General features: G+C 38.6%; 1 protein-coding gene across 2 annotated transcripts in view; it reads left to right on the top strand.

The window, feature by feature from the left end:
• The window catches only part of LOC106917927 (carbonic anhydrase-related protein 10-like), a 91,565-nt gene that overhangs the window by 48,146 nt on the left and 17,371 nt on the right, over nt 1–26,048 (top strand). For both annotated transcript variants that reach the window (XM_088008033.1, XM_088008032.1), the window contains exon 3: nt 1,451–1,593. In XM_088008033.1, coding sequence (XP_087864159.1) covers nt 1,451–1,593 — 143 coding nt within the window. The remainder of the gene's footprint in view (nt 1–1,450; nt 1,594–26,048) is intronic.

Genomic DNA, 26,048 nt, shown 5'->3' with positions numbered 1-26,048 from the left:
TGTACTCCACCTCTCGCCCAATCACTGTTGGAGATAAGCCCCGCCCCTCTCACAGCCCTGCAGGAATTAGCAGCTATGATTGTCAGGCATTTCAGTTTTGATCGTTTTGTTTTTTACTTACTTGGATCCTTTCATATTGTTTATTCCTTTGTGTCTTCAGCTTCTTTGACTGCTTACCTTTTATTTGTGTATGTGAAATTAGATTGGTGTTTTCCTTCCTTTGTTTAACTCTGTTTGTGTTCATTTGTTTCCCTTCCTTCCCTTCCTCTGGTCCCTCCAGCCTGCCAGGAACAGGTGTTACTTATCACCTGATTTCCTCACCTGTTCCCCATGTCCTTATCCACCTCCCCTCTGAGCATACCTAGTCCTCTGGTCTCATTGTTTTTCTCTGCCTCCTTCTCGTTACCTTTACTTGTTAGTTGCTCTGTGGTTATTATTTTTGAGCTGACTGTTCTCCCAGCGATAATCTCTGTCAGTCTCCTTTTGTTTATTCTTCATTAAAGTCACTATGTTCCACTGACAGCCTCTGCGCTTGGGTCCTCAACAAATCACACTGTGACAGAAGTGGGTTCAAACAATGGATAGATGTTATTACAGTTCAGTCAGACAACTCTTATGTCAAAGTTCAAATATGTCTGTACTGGTTGGGTCTGGCCTCTTGTCTCTGGTTTTGCTGCCCAGCAGGTCAGTGATGAGTGCCCCTCATTTTCCAGCTGATCTTCTGCTTCAACAGTTCCATTAATTCAGATGTAAACTATGTGGACCAACAGTCAGACTAGGTTGGCTCAATCTTTCCACTCTTCCACTAGAACAAGTTAAACAATATGAAGGGTAAGGAATGACTGACTATCAAAAATGCAAGATCATATCTTTTGCAAACTGCTGACTGAGCCTATTTTTAGTAGACATGTCTAGTTTCAAATTTAGCATTTTCTAGTTTTGTTCATAAAATGGTTTAAAAAATGGTTCTAAATTATGTTTTTGTCATCTGTCCTTCATTTCTGCTTTCTCTTGAAAACCTTCCTCCTTCCTGCCTTACTAAGGTAATGTTTTGGTCTGCTCTGTTGCATCTTCACACACTAGGTGTAAAAATGGTTACAACTCCCACTCAGTTCTTTCTATATTAATGCAAACCTACATGGATTCCAGCACAGCCTTGGCACCCAGCACATCTGATCTCATCTCAAACTGAATGTGCTGCAGCACAGACACTCAGATGAGGAAAGTAAAAATAATTTAATCCCATGGATGAGCAGCTAGCAATAGTTTGTCTGTTACTGTTGTTGCTGTTGTTATTATTATTATTATTATTGGATTTCAGTAAATTAAAATCTCATCTTCCTGTTTTCTCCAATCACATCATAATTAAGTTTATCTGTTCTCTTTCTGTTTGGATTTACCTGAAATGAAAATGTATCTCTGTTTCTGTCTCCCTCTCATTCTTCACTAGTTCCGTCCTTCTGGGGTCTGGTCAACTCGGCCTGGAACTTATGTGCCATCGGGAAGAGACAGTCCCCCATTGACATCGAAACCACTCACATGATCTTTGACCCTCACCTGACCCCTCTGAGGCTGAACACAGGAGGACGGAAGGTAAGGATGGAAGAACTGATGAAATGCTGAAGTGTGAGGAGTGTTTGTTCTCAACCAGCTTCTGGCCGTAATTTACCACAGCAGCTCTAAATATAGCCGATCATTAGCTGTGTTTCCTTTACTAACACACACAAAACTTTGTCTATTTTTTAATGTAAAAAAAAACCAAAAAACTTTGCAACTCTGGTGTTTCTATTTTATAGAAAACACAATTAAAATCACACATGAATAAGTTTGTGCACCTAATAAACGTTCTTCCTCCCAGCACCAAAACGTTTGATCAAAAAAACAAGTGTTTCTTTGAAATTGGTGTTTCCATTAAGCAAATGTATTTTGAAAATTTCAAATTGTGCAACTATTTGGTCAATGGAAGCACAGCTACTGTCTTCATTAAAAACAATGTCTAACCAAAGCTTCACCTGTGTCCTCACCTGCAGTCCGTTTGACTGCACCATAATCCAGAGGCATTTAGTCTATTTCAGAGGAAATCATTATAACTATATGACATAAATTCCTCTATGAAGAAGTCCCAGACTCTCTATTTTCTTGTTGAAAATGACATTTTGAAGCTACTTTTGGTAGTTTTCTTTTTCTTTTTTTTTTCTATCCATTAAAAATGGGAGTACTTCCTCTTGATGATGACTGTTGTGAAAGTTTTTCAAGAAGGCTCACAGCCATGTCCTTCATAGTGTCAGTTCTGATTTCCAGTACGGATCAGGCTGAACCACTGATCCGTACTGGACATGGAACCAGTGAGGTGTAGGGATAACTTCCACATGCGGTTTAGACTGTGGTACCCAGCCTCTCATTCTGTTGTGTGGACCACGTACTGTATATAGGTGTTGAGAAACTCACAGCTGACTGCCTCTAAGTTGGAGTTCTCTCCATAGAGTAAGACTATTTGTGGTTTCAAGATTCCAGAAGGAAGATTCTTATTTGGTGCCAATGAACAATTAGAAATTAGAATCTGATTTCCCTACTTAGTAGGGAATCTGATTTAGATCGATACTAGTGTGGTAATATCAATAGTTCAGCTTCAGCTTAGACACCTATAAAATTTGATTTATTTTGTTTAGATCTATGACACAATTTTGTTAAAGGACCCCCCTTAGCAGGGAGTAAAATTAATCTGAAGGGCTCTCTTTTAATCGACAGTAAATGGGCAAATGTATTTACTTAGAGAACATTTAAAGAAATTCACATAATTAAAATAAGCAAACATATCCAGGCAGAGATTTTAAATTTAAGCCATAAAGGGCTAAATAAAATAGCCGATACAGGACCGGTGTTGATGATACTGGCCGTGTATCGTATCGATACTAAAACATGCAGTATTCTACACCTCCACACAGCACTTCAGATTATGCAGATGTTGTTTTAGAAGAAATGCCATCTAGGAATTCTGTTGTGCTTCAGGACGATTTTGATTAATAATGAAGTCACCCTGAAGAGTGCGTTTAGGAGGAACAACCCCTCTTCTAGCTGGAGGAAGGGAGGCTGTTCCCCTGACAACCAGCCCCAGATAAATGAATGAGTGAACAGATTTTATTGTCTCATTATCAGCAGTAGCTATGTGATGTAACGGTTTACTTTGCTTTCACGATGATGACCAGACAACTGAAAGACTGCCTTCAAAGAATGCACTCATTGTCAGTCCATTACAAAGCTAATAAATCAGCAACATCTCAATCATTCCTTCACTTTGAAGGTTTACTAGTTAGTTCAATAGATACACAGGAGGAAGTTTTGTCATTCACTCACATTTCCTACAGAAGGAATGGGGCTAAACTGAAGACCATCTTGCTTTCTACACCGACATGCAGCTGCTAATACCATAGCAGCAACAATTTAAAAAAAGATAATTTTTACAGCAGATATAACACCTACTTGGTACTGAAAGCAGAATGTTTATGGGAAAATACCTAAAAGAATAATTTAAACAACAGAGCAGTTTTTTTCTAACTTGAAGTGTTTTCCTCCAAAATTGATCAAATGCAACATTAGCAACTGTAAGACTAAACTAAACATCCTTAGATCTCAGAAGCATAATAATTTCACAGAAAGGCAGGAAATCGTCATTTACTCCAATCTAATCAAAATTGTGTTGAACCTTTGAATATAAATTTTACATGTTAATAATGTTGCCTTTTATTTGTGTCAGAATGAAAAATTAGGACGTAGGAATGAATCTACCTCCAACTTAAATAACAAGCTATTGCTCAGAATGTGACTCATTTCAAATTTAGCTGCCTTTCTTTAGTGAGATGCAAACAATCAGAAACAAACTGAGTATTACTGAAGATATTACTACAGAACCATTTTAGATTTTTTGGTCTGAGTTGCTCCACAAAATTGTATTTTCACAGAGCAACAGATTTCACTGATTATGGAATGATAAAAAATGCATTTCTGTGTAAATGAAATAAATTGTGGTAGTTAGAACAACAGGATAATGACTTATCCTTTCTAAAAGTACCAAGTGCTGCTCAAGCAAATTTTAAAATGGCAAAAAAAATCAGAACAATACTACAAAACTTATGCTAATAGCTATGTGACAATACAATAATAATTGAGGGTGTGATTGTACAAAAGTTGTCCGTTTGATACACATCCATACAGAACAAATCCAACACTGCTTTAAACCTGAACTCATGCAGAATGTTTGTGTGAATCATAGCTCAACTTGAAAAAATGACTCCAAAACAAATCAGAGAGAAATGCAAAAGTTTGTCATGCAGCTCCAGTGAATAAGACAGATGAACTTTATTTTTCCTTTGGTACCAGCAGCTCGCTCTGCACTGAGCTGATGTACTCACCTGAAACAACTTCAAGCCGAATAATAAACATCACAGTGGTGGAGAAAAATCAGCTGGCGTCCCGATGGCCACCTGGAGCATCCAGTCATTCGAAATTTAGTCCACTTCTGAAACATAATAAAATCAAATTAAATTCAGGAACTGGAAAAAAATATAGATTTTATTTCTCTTGATTTAAGCAATCCAAAAACCATTCCAAAAACATAGGGAAGCATGATATTTGTACTGATAGTAAGACTTTTTTATTTGCTTCAAATTTGGCTGAATGAAAGCCGTTTTGTCCACAGTAATGAGTTAATTATAGACCACTTCTGATGGACACTTCATTTAGCAGGTCTTTGTTTCTAACAGCTCATCTTGTTGTGATGAGGGCTCTAAAGTATCACAGGCCTGAACTTCACAGTGTTCTCAGCGAGCAGCATGAGCCACTAATCATGGCTGCTGTGGCTGCAGTTGTTCACACAAGATATCATGAAATCACAAGAGCGACAGCAGAAGGTCGAGCCTCTCTAATCCAAACCAGCGGAGAATGTAGGTCAGCTGGGCTAATGAAATATCTGGCTTACTGAGTAGCTGTACCGGAGCTCATGTACATGGAGTTCTATACAAATCCAGGGAGCTGTTCTCTGTTTGGTCTAATTTATTATAAAAATGCATCAATTTTAATGCGCCTCATGTTGTTTGAATATGGCCGTAGCTTTATACATGTGCATACAGAAAATTGTTTCTGTGACTCACACTATGCAGAAATACTTTATTACAAACTTGAGGTAAAATGCGTGTTAAAATACTTGATGTAAAATTAAAATGAAATGAATAAAGTTGTTTCTCCAGCTGAACAGAAACAAAACTGAAGTTATTATCTTTGGATCTACAGAGAAATGATCCAGAGTCCACACAGCTTCACTTATTATAGGCTGAAATCTATGTGTGGTAATGAACTCTGACCTGAACCTTCAGAGCCACATAAAGACAGTTACAAAGTCGGCTTTCTGTCACCTGAAGAACATTTCCAGGATTAGAGGACTAAAGTCTCAACTAGATCTAAAGAAACTCATCCAGGCGTTTATCTTTAGTCGCATTAATTACTGCAGCAGCATCTTCACAGGTCTAACTAACAAATCAAGCCTCCAGCTGCAGCTGATCCAGAACACTGCTGCTGGAGTTCTGATTAAAACCAGGAAGATAGAGAACATCACCCAGTCCTACAGTCCTTCACTGAGAGCACAGACTTTAACATACTGTTAGTTTATAAATCACTGAACGTTTCAGTACCACAATACATTAAAGTTCTACTGCTGATGTATCCACCTTCCAGCCCTCTCAGGTCTTCTGGTTCTGGTTCTGCTCGGCATCCAGAACCAGAACCAAACATGGAGAAGCAGCATTCAACTTCTACGCACCACAAATCTGGAACAAACTTCCAGAAAACTGCAAAACAGCTGAAACACTGAATTCCTTTAAATCTAGGCTAAAATATTACCTGTTTAGAGTTACTTTAGAATCATATTGGCCAAAATATTTGATGTGTATTCATGATTTTATTGATGGCACTCCTCAAAAAGTAATGTTTGTTTCCGGTTTTCCCAATTGTTGACTATTGTGTTTTTTTATGACTTTGCATGTTTGTGTTTTTATGATGCAAAGTACTTTGTTTGCCTTGTTGCTTAAATGTGCTATAAAATAATTGTGTTTGATTGAAAGCTGTTGTCAATCATCAGAAGATCAGAACTGCACAAACATACATTATATGAGTCTAAATGTAGATTTTGGGATATTCCAACACATGAACAGGGTTCTTCAAAGTGTGAGGTTTTTCTTCTGGAGCAGGAGGGGCAAGAAGAGAGAGAAAAAAAAATGTTTTCTTCCTGAATTGTTCTGGATTAACTCTATCCAGATCCACTCTGACCAGCTTCCAGCTTCTCTGTTCATCATAATTATTCTACAGATGATAGATGTTAATGGCCATATTTACTCACATGAATGTTCCACATTTCTACTTTCATGTTTTTAACACTGTGTACATATACTCTCACCTGAGCACATTTAGCTGATGGAATTGTATTACATTTAAAACAGTGTTTTATCTCCACAGAACCTTTACCCTCTCCTGTATCAGCCTCCACTCTAAACAAGAACATTCTTAAAACTATCACACAACAAATTCCCGTTTAGTTCATCGCCTCTCTTAATCATTGTGACTGTTTTTGTTCTCTATTTTTTATTTCCCACAAAATGCAACTCTTATTTGCAAGAGCAAACTGAATCATTTTGTCTGCCCTCTTGCTTACGGACAGCAGTTTCTCTGTTCAGAAGCTAAGCCGGCAGATCCACAAAAAATATGATCTGCATTAAATCTGCAGCAAAGATCTGACCCTCACCTTGTCTCCATGTAAGCCTCATGAATGATTGCGCTACTGATTTGCTGCTATTTGCTCTTCTATCTTCAAAAAGGTTGCATAAGGTGAAAAACATTTGATACTCTCAGGTTGCTAGAATGATTCATCCATCAGCTTCTCCCCAGGAAGTTGTTTCTTTTTCCTTTGTTGCATGGAAAGATGAAATCCTCTGAACATGCATTAATAACTCAGGACTAAATAACAATTAAAACTAAATACACTCTGTGTCTGATTTCTTCTGCTTTTGAACTTCCAGTTTCTCCAAAGTAAACCTTAGAAGTGTTTACTATCAAAAACTGCATTCATACTCCATTAGAGTATCTGATCATGACCTTCACTCTCAATAGCTGCATTTCCATTACAAATTCACGCAAAAGTTTGTTCATATTCTACTAATGTTGAAAAAACACAATTTCAAAATCGCCATTGTTTCCATTAAATAAGAAACATAATTAAAATCTCACATAAATAAGCTTGATCATGTGATAAGTAAAAAAAAAGTGAAACAACCATCATCCTCCTCCCATTTCCTATCTTCTTCTTCGTCGCTTCTGCCAGTAGTAACATCCGGTTGTTGATCACATGACTTGTGCGATGTGAATAACGTTTTTCCATTGCAAATCTGCACAATGGCTGAAAAACCATCTTATCCTAACACAAAAAGGTTTTATCAGAAACCATGTCTCTTTTTTTTAATTGATGTGTTTCCATTAAGCAAATTTATTTGCATTATTCCAATTTTCACAATCATACAGTGAACGGAAACGCAGCCTACTATCACTGCTGATGTGATCCAGGACCTTGTTTGTGGCGTATATATAGAAACCTATCGCTGCTTTAAACTTCTCCCAAGCTTTTCTTTTTGTCTTCATGCTGGTTGTTCTCTAACAGATTTCTGAGGCCTGAAGCAGAATTATTACATTTATGCTGAGACTAATATGCCCATATGAACTCTGCTTACGAATTAGGGAAAAAAAAGAAAGGATTACAGTGGATTACTGTAGGAGTGAAAATAAATGCTGCACTTTTTGTATTTTGGGACACATTTATTTAAAAACCATCCAAAACGTTGGGTTCATCTGCCTCCAAAAACCAAAAAATATCACCCTTTGAAGTTTGTGGTTGTGAAAACTACAAAATGTGGAAAAATATTCAAGAGCTATTCACACTTCTTCAAGGTACCGTATAATTACAGTACATCTTTCAAGCTGTGTTAATAACTTCCTTTCTTTGCCCTTTTTAGTTGGAATTTTTGTTCCGTTGTGTTTGAATTTTAGAGGAGAACAGTGCAGGGAGACAGCTTGACAGACTGAATGGCTGAGCCAAGATTGGCCAGCCGACTGGCAGTATTCAAACAGTAAACAGCAGGAGAGAGACAATGAGCTCACATGTTCTTCCTCTGCTGCTCCAACTTCCTGTCTGCAAAGATCAGTTTATACTGTGCTAGTTAGGAAGAGGAGATGCAACACTAGCTCTGCATTTGTAATCTGAATATCTTCAGCCAGACTAGTTGTTCTTCCATCAAACATTAAAAATTCTTTACTCTGGCCTGGCAGAGTTGATACTTTGTTTCCACCGTGGTTTTTATTGGCTCCCAGACATCTGGCAGTTGAAACATTAATAACTCTTACTACATTAAACATTGACTCGCAATTGGAGTTGTTTTGTTCGAGGATACCTGCAGTGCTTCTGAGAACCAAGGTAAAAAACGAGCGTTCAGTCTCAGCTTTACTTTGACAGTTTAACTTTGTTTCTTGAAAAAACAGCAGGAGTCAGTCGGCTTCTGTTCATTAAACTCTTAGGATGTTACATTTCCTGGATGACTGAGAATCTAAACCAATATAGAATATTAACACAATGTTCCTATTTTAAATGATTACAACAGATGAAAAATACTCAAGATGAATCTTTGTACCCTTTTATTTATCTTACATACATAAATATCACAACATAAGACTTGAGTTCTTGATGGTAGAAGAATATGATAAAGCTTTGAATGAAAATTGAACCATATTTTAGCCCCTGTTTTAATATTCTTCAGAAAACTGTTGTAATTTGAATGTATCTAGATGTAGTTTGGTAGCAATGTCTCTCTCTCTGTCAGGTTATCTGTGCTTGTTGGATGTAGCACATGTTGGATCATAAAGGTCAACATGCTGTGTGTAGCTGCAGGTGTAAAGTCTTTCAGAAAATCAGTCTTCCATCTGTTACGTCCCAAAGGCAGCCTGGGGGTACGGGTGGAAAAGCAGACACCACTGCATGTAACACTGCATGTAAACCTGGAACCTACATTGAATAGAGAGGGACTATCTGACATGAAGCCACGTCAGCAGGTAGAAGCAGAGCTGGTATTAGCTGGCTGGATTACTCAGCTTTTTGTTTTCAGTCCCTCCTTTCAGTTTTACGTTAAATTACAATAACCATTCTCAGCTGCTTCCTATCATATTTGAAGTCCTAATGGACAGAGCTAAGGAGCATCCTTCTCTAGACTCCATGAATCAGTAAAAAGTGACCAATCAGCACAAAAGGACACAGGTCTCCCTAGTGTTCAGCTGATCAGTACCCATAGTTCCTAATGAGAGTGCAGGACAGTAGAGAGCCTTCCGTTGAGTCAGATGGCTGATGGCTACTTCCTTAAAAACAACTTGAGTTTCTGATCTGTGTGTCAGCTCTCTGCCCTCTCTCTCTCTTGGCAGTGGGGACTGTCAGCCTTGGCATCAGCAGCTGCTATGTCTGCCCTGGGAGGTTGTTGGTTCTGTGGTATGGTCTTGATGTTTCATTCTGGATTCAGAACACAATTATAAACAGTGAAACAAATAATGATCTCCTCTCGAATCTCAACAAAACAATGTGGATGTGGATTTCAGGAGTAACAGGAACATGTCAAAACCAATTTTCATCATGTGAGAAGTGGAGGGGGTGTGTGCAGTGGATACCTCAGTCCTCCAGCAGACTGAAACACAGGCTGAACTGTCTGCACGAAGAAGGAACAGAGTAAAGTGTACTACTTGAAGCTCAGACCCTTCAGTGTTTGCAGCTGCATATCATCTGTTAATCTGTTGTGAAGAGTTCAATCTCTTCTGCTGTGATCTGTTGGGTAGCAGCTGTTTTAAAAAAGAAAGTCTGGCATTGCTCTACTGTGGAACTGATGCAGAACAATAGGTAAAGAATGCATCATTAAATGTAGAATATAACATGGATAACTCTGACTATAATGCAAAGTGTCTTTGCGGATTTGAAGCTTGGTCAAAGCCACTGCAACACAGACCACTACAGAAGATGCTTCCTTCCATCACCATCTCTGTCTCTAGACGGTTTTATTGAATGAAACTGAGGCCTTTCGCCCAACAACTGTTGGAGTTAGAAATTGTGACTTTCCATTGTTTAGGCTTAACACTATTCCAAACAGAGCAGTCCTTAGAGCAAGACAGGACTCAGGCTATCAATAATTCAAACTATTCAGATTTCATACAATAAATATTTTAATTACTGACAGTCCAGTGAAGTGAGCTTGTCTGCTTTATGGATATTTTTCTTTCCCATCTTCTCACTAACCAGTATAAAATAGCCTTAAACTTGTTAAATGTCAGTTTATCTCAAAAGCTAAACGCTAGCTAAGCTAAAGTAGCTAGGGGTTAAACGTAGCTCAGTGGTCCTGCATTCCAGTAATAGTTTCGCTCTGCTCATGCTGCGGTCAGCTATGGCTAACAAAGCGGCATCAATTAATATTGTTATTTAGCGTGCTTGGACTTAAGAGATTGTTTAAAACAGAAAAACTGAGCTTCTTTACACCCATTTCAAAATACTAAATAAGATCCATCACTGCGTTGACTGATCTCTGAAGAACTCTGAGCCATGTGGTTTTCCATTTATGATCATCTTTGAGTTCAAGTCAATTACCAAAACCCTTGAATTCTGTTATGCATCCAGGGTTTTCTGCATAACTTCAAAACATTTTGTGGTCACATTGTTGTGTTTGTTCCATTGGAAGTAAGAACATGTGAAGGATAAACCTCTGAACTTCCTAAGAATCACATAGTAAAGTTTACTGGTGAGGTTCTGCTCTTTGCTCAAATCAGGGACTTGAATTTTAGTAGCATTTAATATCAGGAATTAAAAATCCTCCTGGATTCCTGCACTGACTTGTGCGAGTGTTTTGTATACTTCACTGGTTTTCCCCAGTCATCTGGATAGCTTTACCATGATGTGTGGCTGCAGGCTGCATGCTGCTTTACTGCACCGTGGATCAGAGTTTTTGGTGTTTTGAGTCGGCCTGGCTGGATTTATCAGGGGAATGTGTGGGATTGTCTCAGAGCTCCCGGCTGAAAGGAACCAAATTTTCCAGGTTTTCTAGGTATTTATAGATTTCTTGTGTGGGATGGTTTCAGCACAGTCAGCTAGTTTTTTTTGTTGTTGTTTTTTTTTTAATTACAACTGCATTTTATTAGCCATCCAGACTGGAATCACAACACTGACTTATTGTGGTCTGCAGGTTCAGCAGTACAATATTTTGGCATATTTCCAACAAAAACAAATTATGTGGATGATAATGAAAAACTCTTTCCAAACATCTTTTTGTTCTAGTACCAACAGGTTGTCCTCCTGCGACGCTCATCTTTATCGTAAAGATGAGCGTTTTCAACATCCAGCTAAAAAAATGTGATGAACTTCAACTGAAATAAGATTCTCTCTGCAGGTGTTATTTTATATTTCCAAAATTGTCAGAAAGTAAAGGCCAACAGCAGCTGTGGTGACAGCTCAGCTTTCATATAACTGGATATTGTAAAGATCACAGGCATACTTACTAGATGTTTTACAGCATGGGCATTTCAGGGACAAAGTGGTGACCGAATGCTTACCACTATGAGAGAGCAATAAGCTAGCACCCTAAAACTGAATAAAATGTTTTTTACTTTTTCTGCCCCTGCAGAGCCCGCCCAGGGGCTGGTGAGATCGATTCTCAGAAAAAACTTCCCGTCCTCCAACTCATGTAGAAAACTGTTACTTGTGATGTTGAGTGATTTTTATTTGAACCAAATATTAATAACTGCTGCATTATTATGTGCAGTTATAATGCACATAATATTAGGTCATCAGGTAATAAGGAACATTTAATGAAATTAAATGACTCAAACATCTCAAACATGACGTATAAAAAGCTCAGCTTTAACTTAAAATGTAAGTAAAACTACATTTATGCTATTCGTGATTGATGATAATAACATAAAAGAACATCTACTAAGGACTGAACTCTAGAGTTTGTCATGACCTCATTATGTTTATGTGATTGACAAATCCACATCCGCCTCAAAGGCCTCAACGTTTAACTGCCACGCTAACCTTCCTGGCAGCATCCTGTTGGCGTTAAACTGGAGTGCAGCACAAAGAATTTGTCCTATTTGAGCAGAGCAGTGTGCAGGGTGTAAGTTTACTGAGATAAATTATTGATGTGGCAAAAAACAGGAATGCTTGAAAATATTAATGACAAGACATCTAGCTGCCGTTTGATCAGCCTCCTGATGAAGATGTCAGCAGAGGGTTAGCGTTCCAACATCGACAGGCTCCTCTAGAAAAGAACCGACTCAGGATTCCTGCTGCCTGGTTTTCTGAAACCAGATATGCAAATGAGCATACCCATGAACCTCCTCTGAATTTTCACTTATCCCATTTTCTGAATCCAGGCCAGGCGTTCTCTACGGAGACGCACCTAGCACAGCCTGGTGGAGGAGTGCTTTCATTTCTACCGTCGGTGTTTACTCACTAACCTGACAGACATTATGCAGGTAAGATGTTTACAATGGTTTTAATTTAGTTTCTGACATTTCCTAAATACTACAAAGTGATTGTAGTTCCTCTGTAGAGCAAAGGCTTCATAAATATTCATCCAAAATGTTTACACGACGTTTTCCCACAATTGCCCAAAAACCTAGTTTATCCACAAATACAGGATTTTATGTTTGATATTGTTTTATTTTAATTGCCCTTTTAACAGATCCTGTAAAAAGTGAAACTATAATAAGCTTATGCATTTATTAGACTCTTATCAATAGACAGTGTTTTGGTCTACACTTTGCGTTCTTGTCATTGACGGTAATTGATCTATTTCTGTTTAGTTTTTTCTTTTATATATATATATATATTTTTTTTTGTTTGTTTTTTGAGCATTGTGTGTATTTTTGTTTTGCGTACTCAAAGGTAAAAATTGCATAAATAAATAATAGTAATGAAAAATAAATAAACTTTATTCATGGCAAATGTCTTGCTGATAATACAACCTTACAACATGTGAGCTGTTTACATCAGGCTCATATGAAAAGTTCAGCTGATTTGAAATGATCAAGAGAAAATAAGCAGCCATTTCTTCCAGGAAGCCCCACATGCCTCGCAAGAGTTAAAAGCTCTATTTGAATATTTTATTTCATGATTAATGCTAGTGTGCATCTGCTGAGTGAGAGCTCATCACACGGCCATCTGTCCTGGCCTGCATGCACGCGCTCGAGGAAGACTTGAGGAGAAAAGGAGGAGGGAGATGGAAATCTCCACAGCAAGGATGTGTTAGTGAGTAGCAAAAACGATATCAAGGATAAAAAGCAAACATGCTGATGTGTATCTATAACTTACTGTGAAGGACACCTCACCCAGGAGTCAAACAGAAAACTGGACACCCTGAGCTTTATGTATTACAGTCTGCATGGTAGCAGGTTATCTGACCATGTGTCACTCTGAGTCCTTCACTTCATGCATAATAGTAAATACTTCAGTCAGCCAGCTGACACAAATGCCGCACATTTGGCCAATCAGCAGGAATTATACAACTCCCGGTTTCTGTCATCCTAAGAAAGCTTTGTTATACTTCAGTCTGTGACTATGGACAAAAGAGAAATCATGCACATGTTAACTCAAAGGCAGTCAGGTGAAGATTTGAAGGGAAGTACAATCATTACCTGTTCACACCCCTTGAACTTTTTAACCTTTAACCACATTACAATAGCTGCGTTTCCACTGACCATAAAATTCTGCAAATTGAAAGTCTGAAAATAAATTTGCTTAATGGAAACGTGGCAATGTCATGATAAGTTTTGACACTAGAATGAGGTGATTGTTTTAGATGTATTGAAATCAGCGTATTTTGCAAAACTGCCATGCAAACATAATGCAGGGTCAGGGAACTGTCCTGCATTATGGTGGAACTGTGTTTCTGCTGAGCTCATTATATGATCTACTTGTCAATGCTGGTAAAGATGTTTTTTAAGGGTCAATAGAGGAGCCATGTTGTGATGACTTCCTGAAGGCGGAGTTTCAAAAAGAACAGGAGTTTCTTAAAGAGACAGAGGCCAAATTTCAGGACGTTAAATTATGAAATGACGAAATGTCTTTTATGTTATATTTAATAGAGCGTTTTCATAACAATTGAAGGTAACAGTTGCTTGATTCTGGTAGAAAATGGGCCGATGTGTCTGAAAAACACGTAACACTGTCCATTTAACATCAGGCCTTTGCAACACCTTGACTGTTTTCTACAGCCTTTATGTTGCAGTGCAGTGATGACCAAACTTCAGGCAGCTGATCATTTGTCTCCAGAATGCTGCGCCTCTACCACCCTGCTCCACATTAGCTTTCAGATGTTTATGCTGATGGGCTGCCGTTGTACAGTGTATTATGGCCAAACATCTATACTTGTAAAAAGAACATTGTTAGAAATAACATTTAGTGCTTTATTTCATTAGAACTTTGCAAACACTTTGTCCTTCAACCATTCTAAACCAGGCTATACTTGCTCAGTGTTTTAATAAATGGTCCCTCATAAACATTTCACATACTGAGATGTGTAGCGTCTGAAATGGAGCTCTTGGGTCTGTTGATTATCATCGTTTTGCCTCAACGCATTGGCAATATCCCTAAATATTTTTCCTCCTGTGTCTAATCTTTCTCTCCGGGGATGGATGGATTCCAATTTATTTGGAAAAAGGCCTTGCAGACTTTACAGACTGATGGGCAGCAACAGCTTTGTGTACTTTGCCTTTTAAATTCTATGGAGCAACGAGGCTGTATTTGGTTCTCTACACGCAGGTTTTTAATTCTGGCTTCTTTTTGTTTTTATGAATAATTACAGCATGGAATGTGTGTGTGTGTGTGTGTGTGTGCGCGTGTATGTGCGTTTGTTTGTAATACCTTGTGGGGACGATTTTCCTGACATATACTACGTTGTGGGGACCAATTGCTCCTTGTAGGGACCGGAGCCTGGTCCCCACAAGGGGAAACCCTGTTTTTGAGTCAGGGGTCACATTTAGGGCTAAGGTATGAATTGAGTTTTGGTTAGGGTTAGGGTTAGGGTTAGGGTTAGGTATGTGATGGATAGGGTTAGGAAAAGGGTAAAGGTTTAGGCTGTAGAAATGAATGGAAGTCAATGGAAAGTCCCCACAAAGATAGCAACCGAAGTTGGTCCTCCAGGGCCGGTGTTCTATCAGATAGCCATACGCTGTCAGGATAGCATACATGCAGTGAGTAGCATGCCCGCGCATGCGCATTAAGAAGTCCAACCATCAGTGGAGTTGTCAGTTCAGCATACGCAACAAGTTATGACAAAAATAAGTCATTAAATTGTTTATAATATGATATAATATAACTAGATAAATATACATACCTTGTCGTGGTTTCAAAGTGGATTTAAAGCAGGTCTGGCTGCAGCTGCAGTCAACTACAACAGACGCCCGTGTAAAACTCATTAACCTACTTAACCGCTAAGTGAGGATGCCATATAACTGTTAATAACAAAGTGTATGATGATCTACATCATGATTCTATGTTGCTGATTAAATAAGATCATATGGTAATGACTGCGTATACATGTCTGAGCTAAGCGTATGACTATCTGACAACGTATGTTGATCTGACAGAACACCGGCATCCTGCATGTTTTAGTTCTCTCCCTAGTTTAGCGCACCTGGATCAAATGATGGCTCGTTAGAGGCCTAAGAGGAACATTGACATGCTGAAAAGGTTGTTACTACCACCAGGGAGAGAACTAAAACATGCAGGATGCCGGCCCTCCAGGACCGACTTTGGGGACCACTGATTTAGTACAAGGAATAGCAGGGAGCAGGCATGCGAACAGTGTTGTTTAATAATATTTGGTGAAAGTAATAAAATATATCTGTTCAGTGCTTTGAACTGGGAGGAGTGATTAATATTTTATCCCCAAAACTGAGTGTAAGAAAAATTTGAGACGCTACAATAAAAACATACGCTGTTCACCCTCCAGATGTGCCAGAGCTCGTTTAGAATTCTGCTTTTACAGCCATCAGAATTTTTTTTGTCCTTTTAAAGGATTTAGAGTTTTATATCAGAGAAGATTGTAGCATCAAGACTCCAAATACCAGCATTCACCCAGACAAAATCACAGATTCTCTCTTCTATTATCACTCAATACCAATACTTTAGCACACATCACTTTTACTTTTTTTATTTGTAGAAAATGTTTTGAATCATGTACAATTTTCGACGTCACAGTTGCATATCGCTTTGTGTTGGTCTTTCACCTTAAATTCCAATTAAATACATTTATGCTTGTGGTTGGGTGTGAATACTTTTGCTAGTCACTGTATGCGTGTGTGTGTGTGTGTGTGTGTATGTATATATATATATGTGTGTGTGTGTGTGTGTGTGTCTGCATGCGTGTGTGTATGTAATGTTATTGTACATTTATATTTTTGTATTTATATTTCCAGTTTAGCTTCTATTAAGTATTTTTCTGCACTGTACTGTCTTTTTATTCTGTTTTTCACTTCTGTAACTCTTATTTTGACCCTGTCCACTTTCGGTCTTTACAGCCTGAATTCCCCACTTGGACTAATAATCTTATCTTTATAACCTCATGCTTGGATTACTACAACTCCCTTTTACTAGGAGTTGGCCTGCGTGCTCTGTCACGCCTACAGCTTGTGCAAAACGCTGCAGCCCAATTTCCAACTGGCAAAAGAAAATATGAGCATATTACTCCAGTGCAGGCTTCTTTGCTCTTGCTTCCAATTTAATTTAGGATCGATATTAAAATTCTCTTCCTGATTTTTAAATCTCTAAATGCTCTGGCACCTGTATATTTGTCAAGACTTGCTTCAGTCCTACGTTCTCCCTTGTTCACTCCAGTCATGAGTTTCTGCACTAGTAGCCACTCCCCCATTAAACTCCTCTTGAAACAATATTTCACTACTTACCATGTAGACGCTCTTTAATAGCCTATAAATAATAATATGACCCTCTGCTCCCCTAAATGCCAACTTGAAACCATGTTGCCCTGGAATGATCTCCAACTTAATCTACATCTGACTAAGTACTAGGGCGCCATTTGCAGCGGCGTCAGAGGAACGCTGCCGAACGCTCTCAGAAGCTGACAAATGACTGTCCTCATAAAGACCGTGAGTGCTCTGCAGCACGCTGACATTTGCTAATATATTGGACATGTGTTTGTGCACGGTTGTGAGTCTTTGTGAAAGTGACAGTTCATTAGTCACATCCTATCGTGCAGCCTGAGTCCTGTGCGAACACACACACACACATACACACACACACGCACATGCACACGCACACACACATACACGCACAAACAGATTTATGCAAAGGAACAAGTACACACTAAAACAGTCCCATTGTAATTGATCAGTGATGGCTATATGAAACTGCCTTCCATTAACTCGTCTCAGGGTAACTTACTCATCATTAGATTTCATTTATTTTTTATGGAACATTAAGTAATATTAATATACAAGCCTGTTAAATTGCAGTTTTCTTCATTTATAGTGTTAAGAAAATAAATTTAGAATATGCTAGTTTTAAAACTTAACATGTCTTGATTGAAATAGCCTAATTGTGGTTTTCAGATTAATAACTTATTCTGCCCTATTGACCTTTATGTTACCTGTAGTTACAGCAGATTGTTTGCTAAGATCTTTTTGAAAGTGCGTTTTGTGTGTCTGGGAAACAATCAGGAGAAGTTCCAGCTTTTCACACTCATCTGTGAAAAGTCCAGGCCAGTACAGGAGAGTCTCTGCTTCCACTCTGTTTAGACAAAGGGGCCAAATGCCTTTTGATCTTGGAAACAAATTGCAGGGAGTTTCTAACTTTAGAGAGGGTCAGAGACAGCTCCTGGTTGGATGAGCAAAGATGCACCTTATTTGAATAAATTAAAAGACAAGAATACGCATTTACTATAAAAATTTGTGCACGAGAGGAACAAACTAGATTTGCTCTTGCAATTCTCCAAAGACGTCTTTGCACGTCTTTGCTTTTCTTTCTTTCCTTCTTCTTTTCCATTTGTCTCAGGTAAATGAATGTATGTCTCTGTTGTTCTGCAGTTTCTGTTGTAATTTCATATGTTGTATTCTATTGGATTAAACTCTGTAATTCTGTCACGTCAACACTCGTTTTCTGTGTGGCTACACGCGGTCCGCCGGGAGAACCTGGGATCCGTAAGAGGAAGATAGAGCCAGACATTTCCAAAAACATACTATAATTTAAAATCTTCTACAACAATAGTCAGTGACTGTTACAGTAGCGTCGTGCATTTGAAGTGCTTGCCTGCATGAGCCCAGATGTTAACATTTCCTGCACTACCAAAAGCTTTTCTCAGATAAGTTTGATTCACTCACATCAGCTCATCTGTTTGGATTTAAGCCCAAAATTATTCAAACATGCAGTGCCTATAAAAAGAACTCACCACTTTGGATATTTTCCTAATAAATTTGAACAAAATTCAATATTAAACAAAGGGCTAGGTTATTGTAACATTTCTATCCATTAGTTTCAATCATGAAAATATTTTTTCCATGAAGAGCAAAAATGAAAAGGGTTTATTTTTCTGTCAGCTGGGCAAAATAAGTGCAGCAAATAAACATCTCACTAAAGCTTTTAAACCTGACAGCTGATGAAGAAAGGAGCATTCCTTTAACATGGCCGTCTGCAGAGAGCAGCACTTGCTGCTGGCCCCAGTGACTGACCCTGATTATAGAGCCCCATGTGTTCAGATGATTTCTGAAAGATTTACAACCACCTTTAAAGAGACAGGGCTCACCTTCCCTGTGGACAGATTTTGTAAGGCTTAAATCTGCTTAGAAAAGATTAGCACTCACAAAGTTTCCAGGAGAAATTTCAGTTAAGTTTTCACCTTCCAAAACAGATTGGAAGAGGAAAGAAAAATAGAAGTGGAACAGATGAAATTTAAGAAAACATCTCTGACTTGTGTGACGTGTTAAAATTCGAAGCGAAACCAAGCAAATTCCTGAGTAGACTGAAAACAAAGAACTGATTGGAGAAACTGACAAAAGCTTTGAAACATGTAACAGGATTAGGGAGGCGGGAGCGTGGAAGAGACGAGGTGAGGGAAGCGAGATGTAAAGACACTGAGAGCAGATGGAGGACAAGGATTAGATGGAGGTGGACAGAGATGACTGTGGGGTCAGTCCAAGAAGAAATGAATCATTCTGAATGCCAATATGTTGAGCTTTGTCTCCCTTTTACACACACATACATCCCCTGTTCTGAAAGATATAGCTCAATGTGAACAACATCATGATTCAGACTGACAGCATAAATAAGTTTTACATGACGATGACCCACAGAAATTCACATGAAATCCAAGTGCGCCCAAAAATGTTGTTTCTGTTAGCCAAGGCTCATATTCCTGACAGGATTTCCACAGCTCTAACTGAACTTCATTCTGACGTGTTTTAATGGAAATATCCCACAGAAGGGGCGTCTTTAAACTATAAATGTACAATCCTATTTATAGCAGCTGGTTTTGGAGGATGAAGTTAGCTCTCCATCATCACTTTGTCCTCTCCTCTGCAGGTGTCTATTTAAATTAACTGCAGCACTTTTAAGCTCCAGTCTGAATGTAAATTAGACATCAGTTTCACCCAGTAAGTATTCTAACACGTTATTAGAGAGAACAGTACATCATCTGAGAATGCATATGGTGTACTGGCTTACAGGTAACCATGGGGCCCACCTGGAACAGGGACCCACAACATATACAATCAAAGAAGCCTTTTTTCTAAATCATTTGGAACTGCAAATGCTCCATAAATTTTGATTAAATATGCATTTTACAAAAGCTAGGTTGGTATTTATCAAATGAGACAGGAACCAGTTGGCTGGCCATGACCCTTTCTAAGATTGTTTTCAATGAAAGACGATTTAGATGCTCGGTTTCATAGTTGGACAACATCAACATGTTACAAGGTGGAACACACAGAACTAGTTTGAAGGGACAGTGCAATCGTATTCCTGTTGATATCTTAAAGGAACTTTAAGGGAAACAACCTTTTTTATTTTTGAGGATATTAAATTTGCAAAGTACGAAATAATTTTTTCTTTATCATTTCATTCAAACTCAGACACTTCCAGCCTGAGTTTTTCCAAAGCCTCTCAGCTCCGACATGTTCTCAAACTAAAAGTGTAATTATTAATCCAAGGACTGTTTCCATTCTAATAAACCAGACCAGAGCCACTAAATTAGAGTTTAGATCCAGCGTTGTGTCCAAGCCCAATCCAACCTTTAATTACCTCTAATTAGAGGGCTGAAGTAAACCTGACCTATTATTTTAAGCTGCTAACAGTTCAAAATGGTAGTAGACGTTTGTTGTAATTGTAGGGTGAGTGAAGCGCACATCTTCTGGGATGTGTGTTTGTTAAAGTCTAATTAGCTTCTGCACCTTATTTCCCTCCTTTCCTCAACAGGAAAAGCTTCCTGCGCCTCTATTTAGACTAGAATACATTTTTTTACTTATAATCCAGAGTGATTTAAAGTCTGAAAAATACAGTAATTGTGCACCACTAAGGTGGGGAAAGGCAGACACTTATTAGAGCTCATCTTGGCAGATCAAGATAAAGATACCGCAAGTTTTTTATATATATTTTTTTAAATTATTTTTACCAATTAAATTAATAAAATTGAAAAAAAGTGATCAACAAACATGACTTCCACTTTCTAAAATCTTCTAGGAATCACATTCAGATTTCATAGATCCTAAATGCAGTCCTTTCATCCTGAGGATGTTTTCTTCTCCCCGTAGCCAAGAGGTATAAAAACGGAGGTGTCACAGCATCCATCAGGCTGGCCTTAACTACCGGTTGTCTCTGATCTCAAACATCTGTGTGTGTGTGCTGCCGGCTTTAAAGATAAATAGAGCTGTTTTCAATAAATGGGTTGAAAACAGGCAGAAGTACTTCTGAGAGTAAGTCAGCCAAAGACGACCAGATTCCGCTGACCTCTAAGCTTTCAACTGAAAGCTCTCGAGGCAATTTCACATTTCATAAAAAAAAAAAGTGTTTGATGCAGTTCCAGGCTGTGAATAGCCTTTGTGCTGTGAGAACAGCGCAGTAGATCAGTATCTGATCACATCAACTCCCCTGGTTTTGTAAAGAAAAGCGTGTTATGTTAGATGGAAGCGGTTGCTATGAATGTGAATAAGCACTTTGAAACCACTGGCCATGTTAAGCATCTCGTGACTGATTACAGTGCACGGCAGTGTGTGGACAGTATGCTAATACACTCATGAAGGCGGGCAGAAATTTTTACTGCTTCAGTGTTCCATTTTTTTTATCAGATGTTTGAGTTGCGTAATAAATATTTCATATGTTTGAACTACTTTCCTTGACAAATACTTTAGGTTTATGCTAATTGGTAATAATTTGTCAATGGGATTAAGATCTAATGTTTTCATGTCAGAGCCTCTTGGTTATTTGTCTTGTGCTTCGTGGTGCTCCATTTGTTTCTAATGACACGGTGAGTGATTAGTCTAGGTGCAATTGTACAAGCAGCAATATCTTTGCTGGTGAAACCCGTTTGATAATAATGAAGTAAAGATGACTGTCTGTGTTTTCTTGAAGGTAATCACAGTTGGCAGTAGAAGAACTCCACTCCCTTTAAAAGAAATGATTGAGTCAGAATAACAGAGTAAAATCATTTGCTCTGTACACTTTGACACCTTCCATAGGATTTCTTTATGGTTTTAACTTTATCTTTCATTAAATGTATAATTGATTGCATTTTACTTTTCATAGCAACATAAGCTTTATGCAAATTGCTGGGAAAAATCCCCTGAGATAGAGAATAATTTCACACCTGGTAGTCCTGTGGACTCAATTTGATTGGGGAGCAAATTTACAACATTTGTTACATTTTCACTCGTAGCAGTTTGCTTTCACGTCGCTCCTTGTAAAACGAATCAAATCTTTGAAAAACCTGTTCCCCTCGTCACCTGTGGTGGCGCTGCACCAAGAACCACCGAAGGAAATGACACAAAAATCTCAGAAGAAGACGCTGAGCACAACTTCCTTTTTCACGAAATGTAAACAGGAATGGGGTGATGTCAGATTTTAGCAGTTGGAGGATTTGTCTTTGGCTAAAGACCACGACACGAGTCATTTCTCCTGCTAGCACTAGGCTCATGGGTTCGTTTCGGTTGTGTTTACCCAGAATGCCCTGTGCCATTTCACGTTCTCACCTTCCCAAATGTACCGAACCAGCAAATGATCCAAGTTCTAATAAAGCGGACTCAACAGGGCTGGTGTGAATGCACCCTGAATCTCTTTGTTGTTTTCCTCCACTTTTTCTTCCTTCCATATTGTACCATTTAAATATGGACATTAATAAAGTCAGGGAGTTGCCACAGAGCTGTGATTTGGCAAAAATTCAGCAACTGAGGTTGAAGCAAAGTTTTATTCTGCACCAGAACCTGGGCTTGCTAGTTAACTGCAGAAACAGAACTTCCCTGAAGTGGAATGTTAATAATTAGGACGCACACGGCGCGGTCTTAGCATGTGAGCTTCCAACCTTCTGCTGCGGTGATGTTGACGCTGTAAGAATGGCTTCCAGAGAGAATTTCCAGCCTTTGGAACCTCAGCAAAAGGGGTTTCCAAATCAGCACATTGCTTCGAAAATAACTTCTTCAAAATGAACGAGTTTGTCGTCGGAGGACGGCAACCAGAGCTGCTGGGGTAGTCGAACATAATCATATTTTGAAGCTCATAACAGACTACAAGAGATTCAACTGAGTAAACATTTATTTGAAGTGTGGATTAGCCTTGGGAAGACGTTCAAACCTGCAGTGTTGTCGTTTCATCATGTGTGTGTTGCAGGAATCCTTGGAGGGAAGAGTAGTTGGATATTACGAAGCGCCAGCAGCACAGCGCTGTGAAACAGCAAGCCAAGCAAAGCTTTCTGCTCCCCGTCCTCTGCTGTGATAATTAGGCCCACCGTGTCAGCAGACGGATAGTCAGAGAGCATGTCTCTAATAGATACTGACGGAGGACTTAAATTAAAAACCCCGGCCCTTACTGTGTGCTCATTGGATTACATGCATTATGCAGCGGCCTATTACAGCCTGACCGCAGGTGGGACCACTCACTTCTCCTTTTAAATATTAGCATTTCATTTCCCTCAGAGTTGTTGAGCAGTGCTGGAGCTCTCTCTCTCAACCATTTCTCCACCTACGACTTCATCCGATTTCTTTATATTAATCAATGGCTTAGCTTAATGGTGGTAAAATTGTCTAATATTTTCAAATAGTTTGCATATTTCAGTATTCTAGGCTGATTTCAAACCATTTTTTATTTTTCTATTGGATTTGGGATTGTTTGTTGCTGATGTCTTTGTATGAAGCACACAAATAATGCAGTGACTATTGAAAACAAATGTTTCTTATGGGCTTGTGGTTCTGTTAACAACTCAGTCAACTACTGAGGATATTAACAGGACTATGGAGAATTTGACAGCAGACTGAGGAGGTAATTCAGCCCTTTGATTCAGGTGTGTTGGACCAGAACACATCTGGAGTTGAAGACCATCTGTAATAGGAATTTATGACTGAAGAGAAAAGAAACATCAACCAACACAAGAAAGACTCAAAATTGAAGAGATAAGATTCAAAGTTCACTACCAACTTCCAACTCTGTTTAAACCATGGATGTTTAAAAAAATCAAAACAAGATCAAGCAAATAAATTACTCTTTTTATTTATTTATTTTTTCTTATTTTGTAAGAAAGGTATCTTACTCAAAAAGAATGTTGCATGTTATCTGTATTCAAAGAAAAGCATCTAGTTTTCCCATTTTTGGGGTTCAGTTTCTTAAATTAATTCTCAGCATAAGAACAGCATTTGGATCACTTTCTTTCAAAACACCAGCTGTTCCAGGCTTAATGAATTGGATAAAAGCTGATTTGGGAGCAGAAATGTCAGCTTTTCAGTAAAAGTCTCAGACTAGATGCAGTTCTGCTTGTTTTAAAGGCTTGGTTATAAAACGGTGAATACTTCGTATCATACTTAACTTTTTCCATCTGAAAATAATTTAACCCTGATTACAAATACAAAGTCTCAGTTTGAATCGACTACGTGTGCTGGATGGGTCAGATTTGGATCATTCTTAAATTGCAGCTGGTGGGGCTGCACAAAGCCATTCTAAGGGCCACAAAGGGACCCCAGGCTACAGTTTGGATACCGTTGGTCTAAACCTTTTAAAAATTCTCTTAAAGACTAAGCAATCACATCCTAATTATAATCTGAATATATACATGTAATTCATATCAGACATTAGTGATCAGAGCAATGTTTGGGTTGAGCTATAATGCTGCTCTGCTGAACCCAGGTTCGCATTTTGGAGAGTAAAAATAGAAAATTGCATGACTGGGTCTCAAAATATGTTGAGTCCCTGAAGTACTCAAAGGGCAATAAATAGTCAAGATTTGTTTTAAATCAAAACTCAGGCTCAACCATCAAACATGTGCAGCCCCAGTTTATAGCTGGCATAAAAATAAATCTGTTCCCCTGACTACAAGTGATAGCATCTCAGTCTTTAGCTCCATATCAATATTCGTACACACACTTTCTGTTTGTCAAAAGTCAGTTCAAAGTTCTGTTTAACCAGAAGAGGCTGTGATTTTCAACTCTGCCAGAAGCAAGAAAAATAATCACACTGCGCGTTGGCTCTAAGGAGGAAGAAATCTGCTTCCAGGCCAGTAGGATCTTGTGGACAAAAACAGTCAGAGCAATCTGACATCCAGCTGGAAATGTTTACAATCCCAAATGTTGAGGGGCATGCAAGCAAATTTACTCTGTTTATGTGATGGACATGAGCTGTGTCGGCAGACGGTGCGGCCCAAGACTCCGTTGTATTCATTCCATCTTAGGCCAACTCTGAACACAAGTCTGAAGAGCCTGGTCATCACACTGCCACCAGTGGTTCCTCATTCCATCCTGACCTTTCTGTGACCTCTATTAGATTCAGTGGCAACTGATGAGCTGCTATAAGAAATAAGAAGTTCAATAAAACTTCTCTGATTAATTTTGTGTCATAACCAGAACTGGATCAGAAGTCCACATCCTATTTGATATCCAGTCCCCAATGATGTCACTCCTTTTCCTTGACAATGTACTATCCTATTTCTAGATTTAGAATCCCTTGAATCCATTTCTGTTTAAAGGGGCAGTATTATGTAAAGTTTGAGAAATCCTTTAATCTCCATGGGAACTACTCAGCTCTGCAAAATGCCTGGATAGACCTAGCTCTCTGTCTTCAAGATGAAGCTTCTGCTTAGAGCTGCAGTTTCCACCTCCACGACTCCCCCACTCAGCTCCTTCAGACTAGCTGTCAGCAATTAGCAAACACCTGGTGGAACTGTGGATCTGCTGAGCTCATTATAGGAACTACTTCTTAGTGAAACTTTGGTAAAAACATTGTTAAAGGGTTAATAGAGGAGCCATGTTGTGATGACTTCCTGAATGTTTAAAGCAGATATTGCTGATGTTGTGATATCAGCAATATATGTTGATATCACAACCATTCTCTTTTATATTGGATAATTTAATTTTACATTATTGCCACCATAGGAGCCACATTTTAAAACAATGTTTTACAAACAAGAGGTGATTAGTCCAGTTTTTTTTCCTTTTGTTGAACTTTTAGAAATCACAGCAGCTGCAGTGTACCACAGTGAAGGCATAATAATGCTAAAAAAAACAGGGCAAGAGCAGCTCAGAATCACTCGTATTCTTCTCTTTTTCTCACTCTCTCTTTGTCAGCAGAGCTTTGTGAACGGAAGTGTTTCACTATTTAAAAAATCTGTTGTGGAGCCTCCTTCGTTGCGTTGCTTAGAAAACATCTGGGATCTCCTTGTTCTGCTTCTTATGGAAGCCATCAGGACCATCCAAATCATCATAACCTTATGTTATTTTATTCAAAATAC

The sequence above is a fragment of the Poecilia mexicana genome, unplaced genomic scaffold (assembly GCF_051168715.1).
Source record: "Poecilia mexicana isolate PSO_F unplaced genomic scaffold, ASM5116871v1 scaffold_8, whole genome shotgun sequence".
Lineage (NCBI taxonomy): Eukaryota > Metazoa > Chordata > Actinopteri > Cyprinodontiformes > Poeciliidae > Poecilia > Poecilia mexicana.
This window is presented reverse-complemented; position numbering and strand designations above follow the sequence as displayed.